General features: G+C 36.6%; 1 protein-coding gene across 6 annotated transcripts in view; it reads left to right on the plus strand.

Annotated features, from left to right (window-relative positions):
* CUL2 (cullin 2) overlaps positions 1-17,332 on the plus strand; it is a 97,353-nt gene that overhangs the window by 43,837 nt on the left and 36,184 nt on the right. For all 6 annotated transcript variants that reach the window (XM_070601635.1, XM_070601638.1, XM_070601634.1 and 3 more), the window contains 2 exons: positions 1,998-2,103; positions 6,087-6,169. In XM_070601635.1, coding sequence (XP_070457736.1) covers positions 1,998-2,103; positions 6,087-6,169 — 189 coding nt within the window. The remainder of the gene's footprint in view (positions 1-1,997; positions 2,104-6,086; positions 6,170-17,332) is intronic.

Here is a 17,332-nt window from a genome sequence, read left to right on the forward strand (position 1 = left end):
ACTTACTAGCAGATTGACCTTTGGCAAGTTCTTTAAGCTGTCTAAGCTGCAATTTTCCTACATGTCAAATGAGGATCATAATAGTACCACATCTATCTACCTTTTAGTATTCAGCCATTTAAAATGCTTAGGGCTATGTCTGACATGTGATATGAGCTCCATAAATGTTAGTAATTACTTTTATTTCTTGGCATTCATGGCTTTTATGATTTGCCTCCAGGATGCTTTTCCCAAGTTTGTATTCTAATATTAGCTTTTGCTATCCCTGCTATCTGGAATGTGATCCTTTTATTTATTCAGTAATTCATCGAAGAAGTGTTTTTTGAGGATTTCATATTTGCCCACCACTCTTCTGGATGCTGTCTACGAGACAATGTCCTTGCTTTGTAAACCTTATGTTCTAGATGGGAGACAACATACAAACCAAATAAACCAAAGAATAGGATTGTTTCTCATAGTAGCAAGTACTGGGGAGAAAATAAAATAGTTGTGTATTAGACAGTTCCTTCTTGGATGTAGGAAGTTAAGGTTAGTTTGCGCTGGGGTCAGTTGACGTCAGGCCTGAGAGAGGTGTGTTTGAGCTGAGACCTGAATGACAGAGGCCAGAGATTAAAGTCTCTCTAATGAAATTTCAGGCTCTCTCCCAGATGTATTGCAGGTGAAATAGATTCTATTCAGATTCTCTTCATTCCCTCTCCAGCTTTCACTTCTGTCTCTCCATTCTGTTCCCATTTCCTCAGCTGGAAGGCTGGTTGGAAACCCAGCATGAAATGATGTGGTTACAGTGAGATTGAAAGGAAAGGTTAAGTGCCATTTGAAGGAAAACAATAGGACTTTGTAGCCTGTAGGCAGAGGAGACTAAAATGTCAAATGGAGCACCAAGGTTGTAAGCCTTGGAGTCTTGAGGCTTGAAGTTAGTGAACGTGGACGTGAACTTGTGTAAATGGTTGTGGCTATGCCACTTTGAAGTTAATTCCAGGAATTATATTTTTATTCATCCCCTGTAATTGTCGGTAGAGTTATGAAGTTGAAATTTTGTTATTTTTGCCTTCACTTTGTCTGTAAATGTTAAGTGGACCTTTCATTTGATGCAGTGAACATAAGAAAGTATGTGTTTTAATGTAGAGATTTTGTGGTTGTTGCCTAAATACTTGTATTATCAATAGCTGTTTACACATTGACAGAGCCTTTCAAATGGGTAGTTTTAGGTGGTGAGCATTAAAGGGATTATAGTGAAATCTGGAATGGTGAGAGGTGAGTACTTGAATATTACAGGCCCTTTCTACACATTTTATTTAATTTTAGAACTCTATATTCATCTGAGTAACTCTTAGAGTCCGCCACAGTTAGTCTTAGAATATGTTGAAACGTTTTCTTTACAAAACTGTTTTCCTCTGGTAGACAAAGTGATTTGAGATGTTAGTTTTGCCCATACATGTTACTGTCTGTAATGTCTATCTCTTTTCTCACCTCCTGATTGTGATCTCTTTTTGTTGTTTAAAAATGAAAATCTTTATTTTACATCTTTTCCTGGTGGTAAAATATAAGTTAAAGAACTGACTTGACTTTGCTCTTTTAACCATTTTTTGTTTAATTATTTGCAAAGTGAACATATCTTGACTTACCAAGAAAAATCTGGGAATGAACAAATCAGATTGTAGAAGGTCTGACCTTGGATAGGAGCTGTTGAGCTATGAGAGTATTGGGATTTTTAGAGCAAAATCTTCGAGGCTTTTCATTTGAGACTGGGATAATGAGGTTTTTGCTGCTCTAGAGGTGTTACTCTCTCTCTTAGAGCCTTGCAGAAAGAGTTGATAAAAGATAACTCTTATCTGTTTTACTATATTTCTAATTTCTACATAATTAGTTTCTTTTGAATGTAATACTGAACTATTCTGTAGTTGATTTATAACCCTACAATTGTTCTAAAGTCGCAAGTCATTTGTTTTCCTGCTGATTTCGACATAGTGTCCCATGATACCACATTTGTTTTTCAGGTATCTCAACACCCAGTTCATTAAGAAGAATAAGTTGACAGAAGCTGACCTTCAGTATGGCTACGGCGGTGTGGATATGAATGAGCCACTGATGGAAATAGGAGAGGTAGGGCGTTCTTTAATGACGGGCAAACGTAAGAATGCTTTCGTACGTGGAGGTAATTTGATTCACAGTTCTTTTTTTAAGGACACTGAGTTGACCATCTTAAATTTGTCAAGATTTAAAACATCCTAAAAGTTAGATAAATAAAATACTCTAATGATTTCCTAAGAATCTTCACATAGATGAGAACAGAAAAGATGTGATGAATATTATTTTAATAATTAAATAGTTCTGCTATGTGCAAAAGCTCATAAAAAGTATTTAGAAAATGTTGAGACTCTAGTTAAAAAGTGCAAAGGGCATGGACTTAGGAGAGCCTAAAAGAGAGAAATACTAATTTATGGATATAGCAAATTTATTTTAACTTTGAAATGTAATTAAAGAAGTTCAGAGTAAAACAATGAAGTGTGTAGTTCAAATAATTCACACAAATTCTTGAGATATACTGCAAATTTAAATGTGGAAAATTATAATGTATAATGCATATACTGATGGTGAAAGAAATACTATAGAGTACTGTTTGCTTATTCATGTAACACATATTTATCGAGTAGCCACACATTGAAGATACAGTGGTGAACAGACAGACAGTCCATGTCCTCTTGCGGAAGCAGGTGCTGAGTAAGTCAAGAAGTTACTGTTAGATTGTGCTGAGTGTTAAGGAAGGAAATAAACAGCTAGGATGCAGCATTAGTAGAAATTTAAATCAGAATAATCCTTTTAGAAAGAAATTTGTCTGTGTCTTCATTAAACTTTAAAATGTTCAATGCCTGTTGATCAGGTAATCCCATGTTTAGTAATCTGTACTGTGAAAATAATAAATATGGAAAAGTAGTTAAAATGCTTGAAAATATTCTTTGCAATCATTGTTATTTAGAGTGACAAATGGGCGAACAATCTAAATTTCCAATATCCAACAATAAAGATCGTACATAGGAGAATATGTACAGTGTGATTTTGTTACAAAGTTAGGCAAAAGGGTAAATTAATAGTAGAAAATAGTTCATAGGAACTTTAACAAAGGGGAAAATGGTTTGTGAAAAAACTTAGGCACAATATTATACGTTTAATAGGAAAAAACCTGTATGGGTAAAAGGATATAAAGGAACAGATCAGTGGGAAATACCAGAGTCTTAACAATAGTTGCTTTAGTTAGTAGGATTATAAGTGAATGTTTTACTTAATAATCATCCCTTATCACCAACACCATCAGGCCCACTCCTCTTGCAGAGGAGATCACTGTAAACAGTTTGGTTTATATCTTTCCTGAATTTTAGCTGCATTTGCATATAAATATGCATACACACATCATTTTTAAGGCATTAATGGTATCATACCATACATAAAGTCCTGCAACTTGTATTTCTTGCATTTTTTTTTGTGAACGTGTCTAGGAGTTCTTTTCACATAAGTTTATTTTTTGTGAGAGCTTTATATTCTGTACTAGGGATATAACAATAATTTGTTAATAATCTATTAAACCATTGCCCTTAGTTTTCAGTTTTTGTTATTACAGACAGTACTCAGTGAACATCGTTTTTCCTTTATTAAATGTATTTTGAAGCCCTCTGTCTGCCAGGCGCTGTTCTGTATGCTAGGATACAGTCATGATAAAGTAGACAGAAATCTTACACTCAGGTAGTGACATTTAGGTGTATATTTCTTTGCAGATAAGCAGAAATTTTTATAGAGTGGGTACCTGGAGTGGATCTTCTGGGTCAAAGCACATCCTGAATTTAATAGCCCTGCTAACTTGCCTTTCGAAAGGCTTTACCAGTTTGCCCTCCCACCGCAGCTCCCACCACGTCACCCATGTTTTTATGTATTACCTTCTTTTTTTCCTTATTCATGCTGTTTTAAAAGAAAGAAAAGAAGGCAAAACTTGCAGGCTGTTCCTTGTGGGAAGACAGATGCTTTTACTTATTTGAAGTGGAATTACCAGTGGGTCAGAATAAAGTTACACCAGGGAAACAGAATAGGGAGGCTGAAAACAGACTTATGCTGTGTGAATGCAGTTCAGTTGGCAGCAGAGGAGCAATCAGTCTCTGATCCTGGAGTAACTTGTACCTGTATAGGAAGAATATATGGGACTTCCAAGGCTTAAGTATGAAAGGCAAAACTTGACAATTTCTGGGAGGCGGTACAGAAGCACACGTAGCCCTGTGACCTTAGCGTAGGGAAGCAGTTCTTAAAAGACGCAAAATACAAATGACAAAGGAGAAGATTGATACATTCGAGAACATTAAAATATAATACATTTTTACTAAAAAATCACCGTAAAGAAACTCCGAGTCAAGTCACAAATTATGACAAACTGCAATATGTAAAACTGTTAAGGGATTAATTTCTACAATATGTGAAGGACTCCTAGATTTCATTAAGAACAAGACAAACATTAATGGAAAAATGGACAAAAGAGACGAATGAGCATTTCATGGAAAAAAAACTGAGATGCACAATAAACATAAAAAGATGCCAGCCAGCCTCACTCAAGAAAATGCCAGTTAAAATAACAAGAAAATACCATTTTACATCCAGTAGTTTGGCAATGCTTGACTAAAGCCTGACGAGACCAGTTCTTGTCAAGGATGTTGACTAATGGGAACTCTCATCTGTTGCTTGTACGAGTATAAATTGGAAAACCATTTGTCTTTATTTTTTTGTTTTTAAATTTTTTGGTGAGGAAGATTGGCCCTGAGCTAGCATCTGTGCTGATCTTCCTCTATTTTTTATGTGGGATGCCACTGCAGCATGGTTTTTGATGAGCAGTGTGTAGGTCTGCCCCCAGGATCTGAACCCATAAACCTCGGGCTGTGTTTGGCTTTTTTTTAGCAAAGTTGCATGTGTGCCTAACCCTATAGCCCAGTGTCTCCACTCATAGGTATGTATCAGGGAATCTCGCTTATGTTCACCAGAAGATAAATACAAGAACAGCAGCATTTATCTCAGCAGCAAAAAACTGGAGTCACAAACATGTTGTCAGCCTTAGAAAGGAAAAATAAATCATAGTGTATTCATACAATAGGGTTCTCTATAGCAACGTCAGCGATGGAACTATAGCCGTATCTTTCAGTTTGGATGGATTTCAACAACCAAGTGAAAATTTACAAATCATTCATAGAGGAGTATACACTGTGATTTTGTTATCAAGGAACTTCAAAGATATTATATGGGGAGTATTTACACGTTTGGTAGAATTATAAGCAAGGGAAAGATTTAACACAAAATTCAGGATAGAGGGGTCCGGCCCCATGACCGAGTGGTTAAGTTTGCGCACTCTGCTTCAGCGGCCCAGAGTTTCACTGGTTTGAATCCCGGATGCGGACGTGGCACCGCTCATCAAACCGTGCTGAGGCGGCATCCCACATGCCACAACTGGAAGGACCCACAACTAAAAATACACAACTATGTACCGGGGGACTTTGGGGAGAAGAAGAAAAAGTAAAAATCTTTAAAAAAAAAGAATTCAGGATAGAGATAAGTTTTGAGGGGAAAGAAGGAGGACATTTGGGGCAATTGTAATGGTGAGGTATTTCTCAAACTGGGTGGTGAATACAGGGGTGTTTTATTTTATTATTCTTTAAATTGACTTCTCCTTTTATGTTTGTACGAGAGGTTTTATAATTTAAAAACATCAGCTGACAGCCAAATCATATTATTTTATTTAACATAACTCCTTTGTTTCTATTGTAAGCTTGGTGTCTATAATTGATTTTATAATTGATTTTACGAAATAATTATTTCTGTAAGACTTTTAATTAATGATAAAACCTTAATTCTGGTCTTTGTACAAGTCTGATATGATGGTCATTGTCATTTTTAATTAGAAATTTACTTTCCTTATGTATATTCAGTTTTCATTTGAATTTTGAAGTATTGGTTATAAACACTTATTTTGATGGGTGTTTCTTTTTGAAAGTCTTCAACAAATGTTAAAAACAAATCCTAAGTAATTCAGCCTTGATGATTTTTATTTTTCCTGGCAGCTAGCTTTGGATATGTGGAGGAAATTGATGGTTGAGCCACTTCAGACCATCCTTATCAGAATGCTGCTCCGAGAGATTAAAAAGTGAGTACTGACGTTGTCTTCTGGAGTCAGTTCTAGTTTGCTATTTGCAGTGGTTTAAAATAGTGTATAGTAGCATGTCTATTGACTGGACATAGCCTTGTCTTCCTGTAACAAGCCTCATTTTCCATCTTAATGCCATATTTCAAAATTGCTTTATAATCTTTTTTTTTTTTTGACAAGTCTTTGGTCTTTATTTACAGCCTAAATATTCTTGGTAAATAAATAAGTCCCTGATGGAAGTGACTTGTTCTTCAGTCCTGAAATCTTTTAGACCTTCCAGGCATTGCTGAGTTGTTCGAGTGCATTCTCTCAGTTTCAATCCTGATGAGGACAACCTATTCAAGAAACCGATTCTTCTAGTTAGTTGGCCCCAGTGTTAAAGCAATAACTTGCCTATTATTGTGAGATAAATTTATGGGAAAATGGTTTCCCACTCTACTCATGGCCCACAGTGGTTGATTCTTTACCTAGGAGCTGTGTAAACAGAGTTTGGGACAAAGGAAGTTTTCCTGTGGCATCCACAATAGAACATCCTTGAGTCAGCTTAAGCCTAAAAGATTCTTACTAGACTTAAGCTTTGAGAAATCAAAAGTGCTAAGAATCAGTCACACAGATGTGTGTGTAATAAATTTCAGATTGCCAGAACTGATTTGGTAGGAATTACCTAGACCAGTGAATTGCAGTGTGATAATGGCCACTCCATCTGAATCTGCTTTCTTTAAGAAGACCCAAATACGGAGTTTTTTATGTGAGGAAAAATAAAAAGGAAATCATTGTTCTTACTATGGGATTCCTAGTAGGAAATGAGGGATTAAAAAAAAAAAGACGAGCCACACAAGAGGATAAGAAAGTCTTTTAAAATTTAATGTTAATACCAAATAGAAAGTAGAAGGTATCAATTAGTAACTTGATTTTAACAAATGGTCACTCACCCTTTTTTTTAATTTGAGTTCATAGTAGTTTACATCATTGTGAAATTTCAGTTGTACATTATTTCTTGTCTGTCACCACGTAAGTGCTCTCCTTCACCCCCTGTGCCCACCCCCGACTCCCCTTCCCTTGGTAACCACTGAGCTGTTTCCTTTGTCCATGTGTTTGTTTCTATTCCACATATGAGTGAAATCATCTGGTGTTTGTCTTTCTCACTCTGGCTTATTTCGCTCAGCATAATTCCCTCTAGGTCAATCCATGTTGTTGCAAATGGGATGATTTTTTGTTTTCTTATGGCTGAGTAGTATTCCATTGTGTACATATACCACATCTTCTTTTTCCAATCTTCAGTTGATGGGCAGTTGGATTGCTTCCATGTCTTGGCTATTGTAAACAGTGCTGCAATGAACATGGGGTGCGTGTGTTACTTTGGATTGTTGATTTCAAGTTGTTTGGGTAGATACCCAGTAGCAGGATACCTGGGTCATATGGTAGTTCCTATTCTTAGTTTTTTGAGGAATCTCTGTACTATTTTCCATAGTGGCTGCAGCAGTTTGCATTCCCACCAGCAGTGTATGAGGGTTCCCTTTTCTCCGCATCCTCTCCAACCTTTGTTATTTTTAGTCTTAGTGATTGTAGCCAATTTGACAGGTGTAAGTGGTATCTTAGTGTAATTTTGATTTGCATTTCCCTGATGATTAGTTATGTTGAACATCATTTCATGTGTTTATTGGCCATCTGTCTATCTTCTTTGGAAACATGTCTGTTCATATCCTCTGCCCATTTTTTGATTGGGCTGTTTGTTTCTTTGTTGTTCAGTTGTGTGAGCTCCTTATATGTTATGGAGATTAACCCCTTATTGGATACATGATTTGCAAATATTTTCCCCCTGTTGGTGGGTAGTCTTTTTGTTTTGATCCTCGTTTCTTTTGCCTTGAAGAAGCTCTTTAATCTGATGAAGTCCCGCTTGTTTATTTTTTCTTTTGTTTACTTTGTCTGAGAAGACATGGTATTTGAAAAGATCGTTTTAAGTTCCATGTCAAAGAGTATACTACCTATATTATCTTCCAGGAGTTTTATGGTTTCAGGACATATCTTCAAGTCTTTGATCCATTTTCAGTTTATTTTTGTGTATGGTGTGAGATAATGTTCTACTTTCATTCTTTTGCAAGTGGCTGTCCAGTTTTCCAAACACCGTTTGTTGAAGAGACTGTCTTTTCTCCATTGTATGTTCTTGCACCTTTGTCGAGGATTAGCTGTCCGGAGATGTGTGGTTTTATTTCTGGGCTTTCAGTTCTGTTCCATTGATGTGTGTGTCTATCTTTGTACTGGTACCATGCTGTTTTGATCACTATGGCTTTGTAGTGCATTTTGAAGTCAGGGATTGTGATGCCTCCAGCTTTGTTCTTTTTTCTCAGAATTGCTTTAGCAGTGCAGGGTCTTTGGTTGCCCCATATGAATTTTAGGATTCTTTGTTCTGTTTCCATGAAGAATGTGATTGGGATTGCATTGACTCTGTAGATTGCTTTGGGTAATATGGACATTTTAACCATGTTAATTCTTCCAATCCATGTGCATGGAATCTCTTTGCATGTCTTTATGTCACTATCTATTTATTTCACTAGTGTCCTATCATTTTCATTGTATAAGTCCTTCACCTCCTTAGTTAAATTCCTAGGTACTTTATTCTTTTTGTTGCGATTGTAAATGGAATTGTATTCCTGAGTTCTCTTTCTGTAAGTTTGTTATTGGAGTACAGAAATGCAACTGATTTTTGTAAGTTGATTTTGTTCTCTGCAACTTTACTGTAGATGTTAATTACTTCCGATAGTTTTCCCATGGATTCTTTAGGGTTTTCTATGTTTAAGAACATGTCTTCTGCAAACAACGAGAGTTTCACTTCTTCACTCCCTATTTGGATTCCTTTTATTCCTTTCTCTTGCCTAATTGTCCTGACCAAAACCTCCAGTACTGTATTAAATAAGAGTGGTGAGAGTGGGCATACTTGTCTTATTCCTGTTCTCAGGGGGATGGCATTCGGTTTTTACCCATTGAGTATGATGTTGGCTGTGGGTTTGTCATATATGGCCTTTATTATGTTGAGGTAGTTTCCTTGTATCCCCATTTTGTTAAGAGTTTTTATCATAAATGGCTGTTGGATCTTGTCAAATGCTTTCTCTGCATCTATTGAGATGGTCATGTGGATTTTATTCCTCATTTTGTTAGTGTGGTGTATCACGTTGATTGATTTGTGAATGTTGAACCATTCCTGTGTCCCTAGTATGAATCCCATTTGATCATGGTGTATGATCCTTTTGATGTACTGCTGTGTTTGAGTTGCCAGTATTTTATTGAGGATTTTTACGTCTATGTTCATCAGCAGTATTGGCCTGTAGTTCTCCTTTTTTTGTGTTGTCCTTGTCAGGCTCTGGTATCAGAGGGACATTGGCCTCGTAGAATGTGTTAGGAAGTGTTCCATCCTTCCTAATTTTTTTGAATAGCTTGAGAAGGATAGATATTAAATCCTCTCTGAAAGTTTGGTAGAATTCCCCAGGGAAACCATCTGGTCCTGGGCTTTTATTCTTTGAGATGCTTTTGATTACTGTTTAAATCTCTTGTGATTTGTCTATTCGGATTATCTGTTTCTTCTTGATTCAGCTTTGCAAGGTTGTAAGAGTCTAAGAATTTATCCATTTCTTCTAGACTGTCCATTTTGTTGGCATGTAGTTTTTCATAGTATTCTCTTATAATCCATTGTATTTCTGTGTTATCTGTTGTTATTTCTCCTTTTTCATTTCTAATTTTATTTATGTGAGCTTTCTCTCTTTTTGTCTTTGTAAGTCTGGCTAGGGGTTTGCCCATTTTATTTATCTTCTGAAAGAACCAGCTCTTTGTTTCATTGATCCTTTCTACTGCCTTTTTTGTTTCATTTAGCGTTTATTTCTGCTCTGATTTTTATTATTTCTCTCCTTCTGCTAACTTTGGGCTTTGTTTGTTCTTCTTTTTCTAATTCAGTTAGATGTAGTTTGAGATTGCTTATTTGGGATTTTTCTTGTTTGTTAAGGTGGGCCTGTATTTTGGTGAATTTCGGCTTGTATTTCGATGAATTTCCCTCTTAATACAGCTTTTGCTGCATCCTATATGAGTTGGTATGGTATGTTTTCATTTTCATTTGTCTCCAGATATTTTTTGATTTCTCCTTTAATTTCTTCAGTGATCCATTGGTTGTTCAATAGCATGTTCTTTAGTTTCCACGTCTTTGTCCCTTCTCAGCTTTTTTCTTGTTATTAATTTCTATCTTTATAGCATTGTGATCAGAGAAGATGCTTGTTATTATTTCAGTCTTCTTAAATTTATTGAGGCTTGCCTTGTTTCCCATCATTTGGTCTATCCTTGAGAATGTTCCACGCACCCTTGAGAATAATGTGTGTTCTGCTGTTTTTGGATGTTATGTTCTATATATGTCTATTAAGTCCAACTGGTCTAGCTTTTTATTTTATTGCACTGTTTCTTTGTTGATTTTCTGTCTGGATGATCTATCCATTGATGTGACTGGAGTGTTGAGGTCCCCTACTGTTATTGTGTTATTGTTAATATCTTCTTTTAGGTTTGTTAATAGTTGCTTTACGTACTTTGATACTCCTCTGTTGGGTGCACAGATATTTATAAGTGTTATGTCTTCTTGGTGGAGTGTCCCTTGGATCATTATATACTGCCCCTGTTTGTCTCTCTTTAGCTGTCTTATCTTGAATTATACTTGGTCTGATATAAGTATTGCCACACCTGCTTTCTTTTGTTTGCCGTTAGCTTGGAGTATCGTCTTCCACCCCTTCACTCTGAGCCTGTGTTGGTCGTTGGAGCTGAGATGTGTTTCCTGTAGGCAGCAGATTGTTGGGGCTTCTTCTTTAATCCGTCTCACCACTCTGTGTCTTTTTATTGGAGAATTCAATCCATTTATGTTTAGGGTCTATTGATATTTAAGGGCTTTATGCTGCCATTTTATCACTCGCTTTTCAGTTCTGCTGCATTTCCTTTCTTTCTCATCCTGTGTATTTTCATCTACCAATTGAGTTATATAGTATTTTATGTTGGGTTTCTTTATTTTCTCCTTATTTATTCTTTGTGTCTCTGTTCTGCTTTTTTGTTTAGTGGTTACCATGAGGTTTGTCTTCAGAATCTCATGGAAAAGATAGGCCCTTTTCTGATGGCTTCTTATTTCCTTAGACTAAACTGATTCAGTCCCTTTCCTCTTCTGCTCCTAAGTTGTGTTTCTCACATCTTATTCCATCTTGTGTTGTGAGTTCGTGGTTAAAATGACAAGGTTATCTTTGTTTTTGGTGTTTTCCTTCCCTTTGTCTTTAATGCAATATTTGAGTATTTGCTGTCCTGTTCTGATTCTCTCTGCCTGTTTATCTCCTACTGCATGCTTTGTAACCCCTTTCTCCCTGTTTTTCTTTCAGGTATGAGGCCTTCTTGAGGATTCTTTGTAGAGAGGGTCTTGTGGCTACGAACTCCCTTGGCTTATGTTTGTCTGGGAAAGTTTTATTTCTCCGTCATATCTGAAAGATATTTTTCCTGGAAAGAGTGTTCTTGGCTGAAAGTTTTTCCTTCAAAGATTTGAATATGTCCTTCCAGTCTCTCCTAGCCTGCCAGGTTTCTGCAGAGAAATTCGCTGACAGCCTGATAGGGGTTCCTTTCTAGGTTATTTTCTTCTGCCTTACTGCAATTAGAATTCTTTCTTTGTTATTCACTTTTGCCAGTTTCGCTACTATATGCCTTGCAGTATGTCTTTTTACATTGGCGTATTTAGGAGATCTGGTAGCTTCTTCCACATGGGTTTCCATCTCCTTCCCTAGATTTGGGAAGTACTGCTATTATTTCTTTGGACAAGCTTCTGCTCCATTCTCCTTCTCTTCTCCCTCTTGAATACCTATAATTCTTATGTAGCATTTCCTAACTGAGTCAGATATTTCTCGGAGAGTTTCTTCATTTCTTTTTAGTCTTAGTTTTCTCTCCTCCTCTATCTGGAGCATTTCAACATGTCTGTCTTCAATTGTGCTGATACACTCCTCTATGATGTCTGCTTGAGCATTCAGGGAATCCATATTTTGTTTTATTTCTTCCATTGTGTCTTTCATCTCTAATATTTCTGATTGATTCTTCGTTATAGTTTCAATGTCTTTTGTGAAGTAGCTCCTGAACTCGTTGAGTTGTTTCTGTACATTCTCTTTTACCTCGTTGAGTTTTTTGATGATAGCTACTTTGACTTCTTTGTCATTTAGATTAGATAGTCTCTGTCCTCAGGACTGAGTTCTGGGTGCTTGTTTTCTCTCTGGTTTGGAGATTTAATATAATGTTTGGTATTTCTAGAGGGCGTGACTCTGTTTTTTGCATCCTGGTGGTATTTGGTCACAGTTACTGCCTATCGCCACTTGGTGTGGATCAAGAGCCCTCTGCAGTCTGCCAAGATCCCAGGCAATGGCGCTGGGCTGGGCGTGTTGTGGAGGGGCACTTTCTTCTGCATGCTCTCTGGGTTTTCTCCCTGTGATCTCGCTGTCTGCTCTGCTGTGGTGTTGGCTTGATAAAGTCACCCCCTCCAAAGCTTTTGCCCTGATAGAGCGCTTCCCTCAAGGCTGCAAGGACCCTGGGAATCCTTGATGTTCCTGTGAACAAACGACCCCTCCCCCATTCCCTCTTGCAGGCCTCCTGGGGTCCCTGATCACAGTCTTTGGGTTGGGGGGGCAACAAATTTTTCTCTTACCCTGTTCCACCTCCTCTGAGGGGGCCTCCAACCTCTCTGCCCTCTAGCATATGGCTTCATGGGTCTCTCTGACGTTTTTTGTGTTGTGTCTGGATGTCCTCTGTTGGAGTATGGATGTCTTTTTTGTTGTATGTTGGAGGGGTGAGATTACCCGGAAAGGTCATTCCGCTGTGATGCTGACATCACTGTCACTCACCCTTTTAATGACTCCATTGTTTACAAAGACCCTGAGAGAAATGGCAATAGTGAGGCAGTAGGGTGGAATGATTTTTTCCCTTCCTCTCTTCTCTGCTAAACTGTGATTAACTAAAGGAACACTCCCAACAGAATTTATAGGTTCTAATATAATTTGCTAAGAAATATTTTTTCTTGAGTTGGTATTCAGCTATTTTCCATTAAAAGTAAAGTGAAAATATTGTCACAATTTTCTAAGTATACTTTATGAAATGTCTCTTTTAATATAATTTTCTCCCAACCTAGTATATTTTTGTTGTGTGATTTAGCTTGTCAAGAATGAATTTGATCGAAAGTTAAAGAAAATCTAACTGTATAAGAAAAATAATAAAGCTATAGTATATTAATTCTGGAAGAGACAGATATCTGGTCAGAGATATTAGGCCAACTCGTCTTGGTGTTGTTATAATCAGCTTCTATTAAATGTTCTTTTACATGCTTTAGTAATATCTCATTTATTTTTCATGTCTGTTCCATTAGGCAGATATTATCCCACATTTTTACAGCTAAGGAAACTAAAGCTTAGTAATAGTGATACAAACTAATTATAGAAACTATGTGCCAAACAGTGTTCTAAAAGCTTTACATGTGTTATCCCACTTGAGCAGGGTCGTACGTTTACCATTTTACAAACAAAGCACTCCATGGTGGTGCTTTAACAGGGCTAGTTTGACTCCAGCCTACATCATTGTTTTTTGAAAGCCTTTTCTTTTTGCTGGGAGAGATTCGCCCTGAGCTAACGTCTGTTGCCACTCTTCTTTTTTTTCCCTTCTCCAAAGCCCCAGTACCTACTTATATATTCTGGTCCTTCTAGTTCTTCTGTGTGAGTTGCCTCTACAGCGTGGCTACTGACAGGCAAGTGGTGTGGTCCACAACTGGGCCAAACCTGGACACCGACCAGAGTGTGCCAAAGTTTAACCACTGTGCCGTCAGGGCTGGCTCCCAGGCTCCATCTTCTTAATTCCAGGGCTTCAGATCTGAGTTTTTCTAACTCTCAATCCATTATGCCTATCTTTTTTATCCACAGAATATTTCTTCCACTCCTAACTCCAATACTTTAGCTTAATGATGAATACATTTTAGTTTTGTAATACTTTGAGTATTCTAGTGTTTTCACCCTATTTCTTTATTTGATCTTAAGGAGGCAGGGCAAGTTTTATTTATAAGTAAATTAAAGTTCAAGAGGGGGCCACGACGTTTGAACTTGATATAGCTAAGGAAGGAGACTCCACGCCTTTAAACTTCCAGTTTGGGTCTTCCTCCTGCATTGCTTTAACGTCTGTTTACCCGTTGCCGTTGAGGCTGCTGTGGCCAGATGTAACTTCCATTACGTGGACGAGTGACGGTGGTAGACACTCCCCACTTCTCATCTGGTCTGATCCTTAGAACAGCGTATGATGGCGAATGTGATTATAGGCTCATTTTACAAGTGGGGAAAATGAGACTTGAGAGGGTAATGAAATGACTCATGTCACTTAACTGGTACATGGCAGGATGAGAATTAGAACGTAGGTCATTTTGGTCTTTTAATCTATGGTCTTACCTATATATCATGTATTCTTAAAAATAATTTGCTCAAGTTGTATCTCACTGCCATTGCTGCTAACAGAGAAATATTTTATTGTGTATACCTACAACTTCTTTGTGGAAAGAGCTCCGCCAGACTTACAAACTAAAGTCGTCTTGGATCTAGCAAAGTGTATTACAAATTTGAGTTCCTGTAAACTTACTCACAATTCCCTTTCCCTACAGTCATTCCTAGATTTCTAGATATTCTCTACAAGTGTCTAAAGAGCATTACTTTGTACTAGTGATTTCTCAGATGTTGCCAGTGAAAATCAAGCTTATAAGGGGAATGTTTAAAAGTGTTATCTTTCTTCAAAAATATTATAAAAGTAATATATGCTGATTGTAGAAAATTAAAAATGTGCAGAAGGTTAAAAAGAAAAAAGTAAAAGACCTTTTACTTTTCCCCAGTACCTGCAGTGTTGTTATTTTAAAGGAAAGCACTATTGAGGATTTCAAGTATTTTCTAATAGAAATTCTGTGTGCATTTAAGATTGTATGTATGCACATATATGTGCAAGTACATACGTTTATATCTGCATACATACATATATATAATATCACGCACGCATACGTATGTACATACATTTGGGGAGCTTTTTGAAAGCATAGATATCTGGGTGTTCACCTATAGCTGCTGAATTACATTCTAGGGAGAGTAGTAACCTCTGTTTTTATAAAGCTCCTAGGTGATGTTTGTGCATCCACTCCAGACCACCACTTGTGAGTATTGTTCTGCACTGAATAATTTTCTCTCCACTTATTCTGTAAAGCTATTATTGGCATATCTCCTTTCATCCTCTGGATTTCTTTATTACATAAGTATTCAGAATACTTAAAAATATTTTCTTAAAAGTTAGAAGAGATTAGTGGTTGGTGTGAGACTATAAAATGGTAGTATGAGGGAATGCCTTTATGGTGTTAAAACAGTTCTATATCTTGAATGTGGTGGTTGTGCCGTGAATCTAGACGTGTGATAAAATTGCATGGGGCTACACACACGCACAAGCATACACAAGCGATTGTGTGTAAAAACTGGTGAAATCTGAGTGATATCTTGCTTTCAATATTGTACCGTGGTTACGTAAGATGTTTGCATTGGAGAAGAGCAGGTGAAGGGTACAGAGAGCTACTCTAGATTATTTTTGCAGCTTTCTCTGAGTCTATAATTATTTCAAAACTAAAAAATATTTTTAAAAGGTTAAACAGCATGTAAAATGTGAATATGCTTGTTTTCTTTTCTTCCTTTTACATAAGATTTCCTTTTCTCTCCTCATAAATAACTACTGATAATAATTTGGTTGTACCTTAATATTTGTTTATTTAAATACAGTGGCTTTCATCCTTTTTGGGGGAATCTTTCTGTTTCTGTGGGAAGATGATGGAACTGTGGAGCCTCTCTACATAAAAATACTTGGTAAAGTTTTTATTCATTCTGAAGTTATAACTCAGCAGCAAGGTAGTCATGACTTAAGCATCCTCTTTCTGTTTCCACGTGAACATCGTAAACAAAGGCAAAGTTAAGTGACAAATGGAAAAAATATTTGTGACTTCACAGCTCCATTTTTTTTTTAACTCTTCCTATTTTCCCCACTGTTCTGACGTCATACAGATATCAAAGTTTCCTATAAGTGTGGTTCCCTTTCAGGGCTCTTCTCTGTTCCATTTGTCAGTTTGTCTCTCTTTGTGCCAGCACTTCACTGTGTTTATTATTATAGCTTAATAAGTCTTGATATCTGGTGAGACACGTTTGCCCTCCATAAGCCAGATGTGTTCTTGCTGTTTGACCCTGTGCACTTTCATATATGTGTTATAATCACCTAGTTGCCTTTAAAACATTATTCTGTGGGATTGAAATTGAATTGAATCTATGAATTAGTTTGGAGATAATTTACGTCTTCACTGTATTAAATCTTCCTATCCACAAACATAATGTATCTATTTCTTATGTCTTCTTTAATATCTCCTAATAAGTTTTTATAAATTTATCTTTAAAGGTCCTGCGTGCTTCTTGTTAGATTTATTTCAAGATACTTGGTAGTCTTTGATTCTGTTACAGAAAGTTTGTTTTATATAATTACCTGTTCTGTTTGTTTTGTGCTAGTTTGTAGAAATACAACTGACTCTTGTATATAGATCTTATATTCAGCCATCTTGTTAAATTCTGTCATTTCTAACAATTTGTGCATATTTGGGTTTTCTGTGTAAATTGTCATAATCTGTAAATAATGATAGTTTTGTTTTCTCCTTTTCTGTGTGTGTGCTAGAACCTCCAAAGCAGTGTTGAAGAGAAGTGATGAATAGTGAGCATCCTTGTCTCATTCCTGCTTTTAAAGGTTACATGTGTAACATTTCCTCATTTAAGATGATGCTTCCTCTAGTTTTTTAATAGATATTCTTTATCAGAATGATGAAGTTAAGTTGAATTCGTTTGAATCTTATAAAATGACTTTTCCATTTCTGTTGAGTGATCATATGGGGTTTTTTAATTAATCTGTTTATGTGGTGAATTACATTTATGGATTTTCTAATATTAAACTATCCCTTGCATAACTGGGATAGAACCCAGTTGGTTGTTGTCTATTATAATTTCTCTACTTTGTTGAATTTGATTTGCTAATATTTTATTTAGAATTTTGCATCTATATCCATGAGTGGAATGGGCCTGTAAT

The sequence above is a fragment of the Equus przewalskii genome, chromosome 30, assembly GCF_037783145.1.
Source record: "Equus przewalskii isolate Varuska chromosome 30, EquPr2, whole genome shotgun sequence".
Lineage (NCBI taxonomy): Eukaryota > Metazoa > Chordata > Mammalia > Perissodactyla > Equidae > Equus > Equus przewalskii.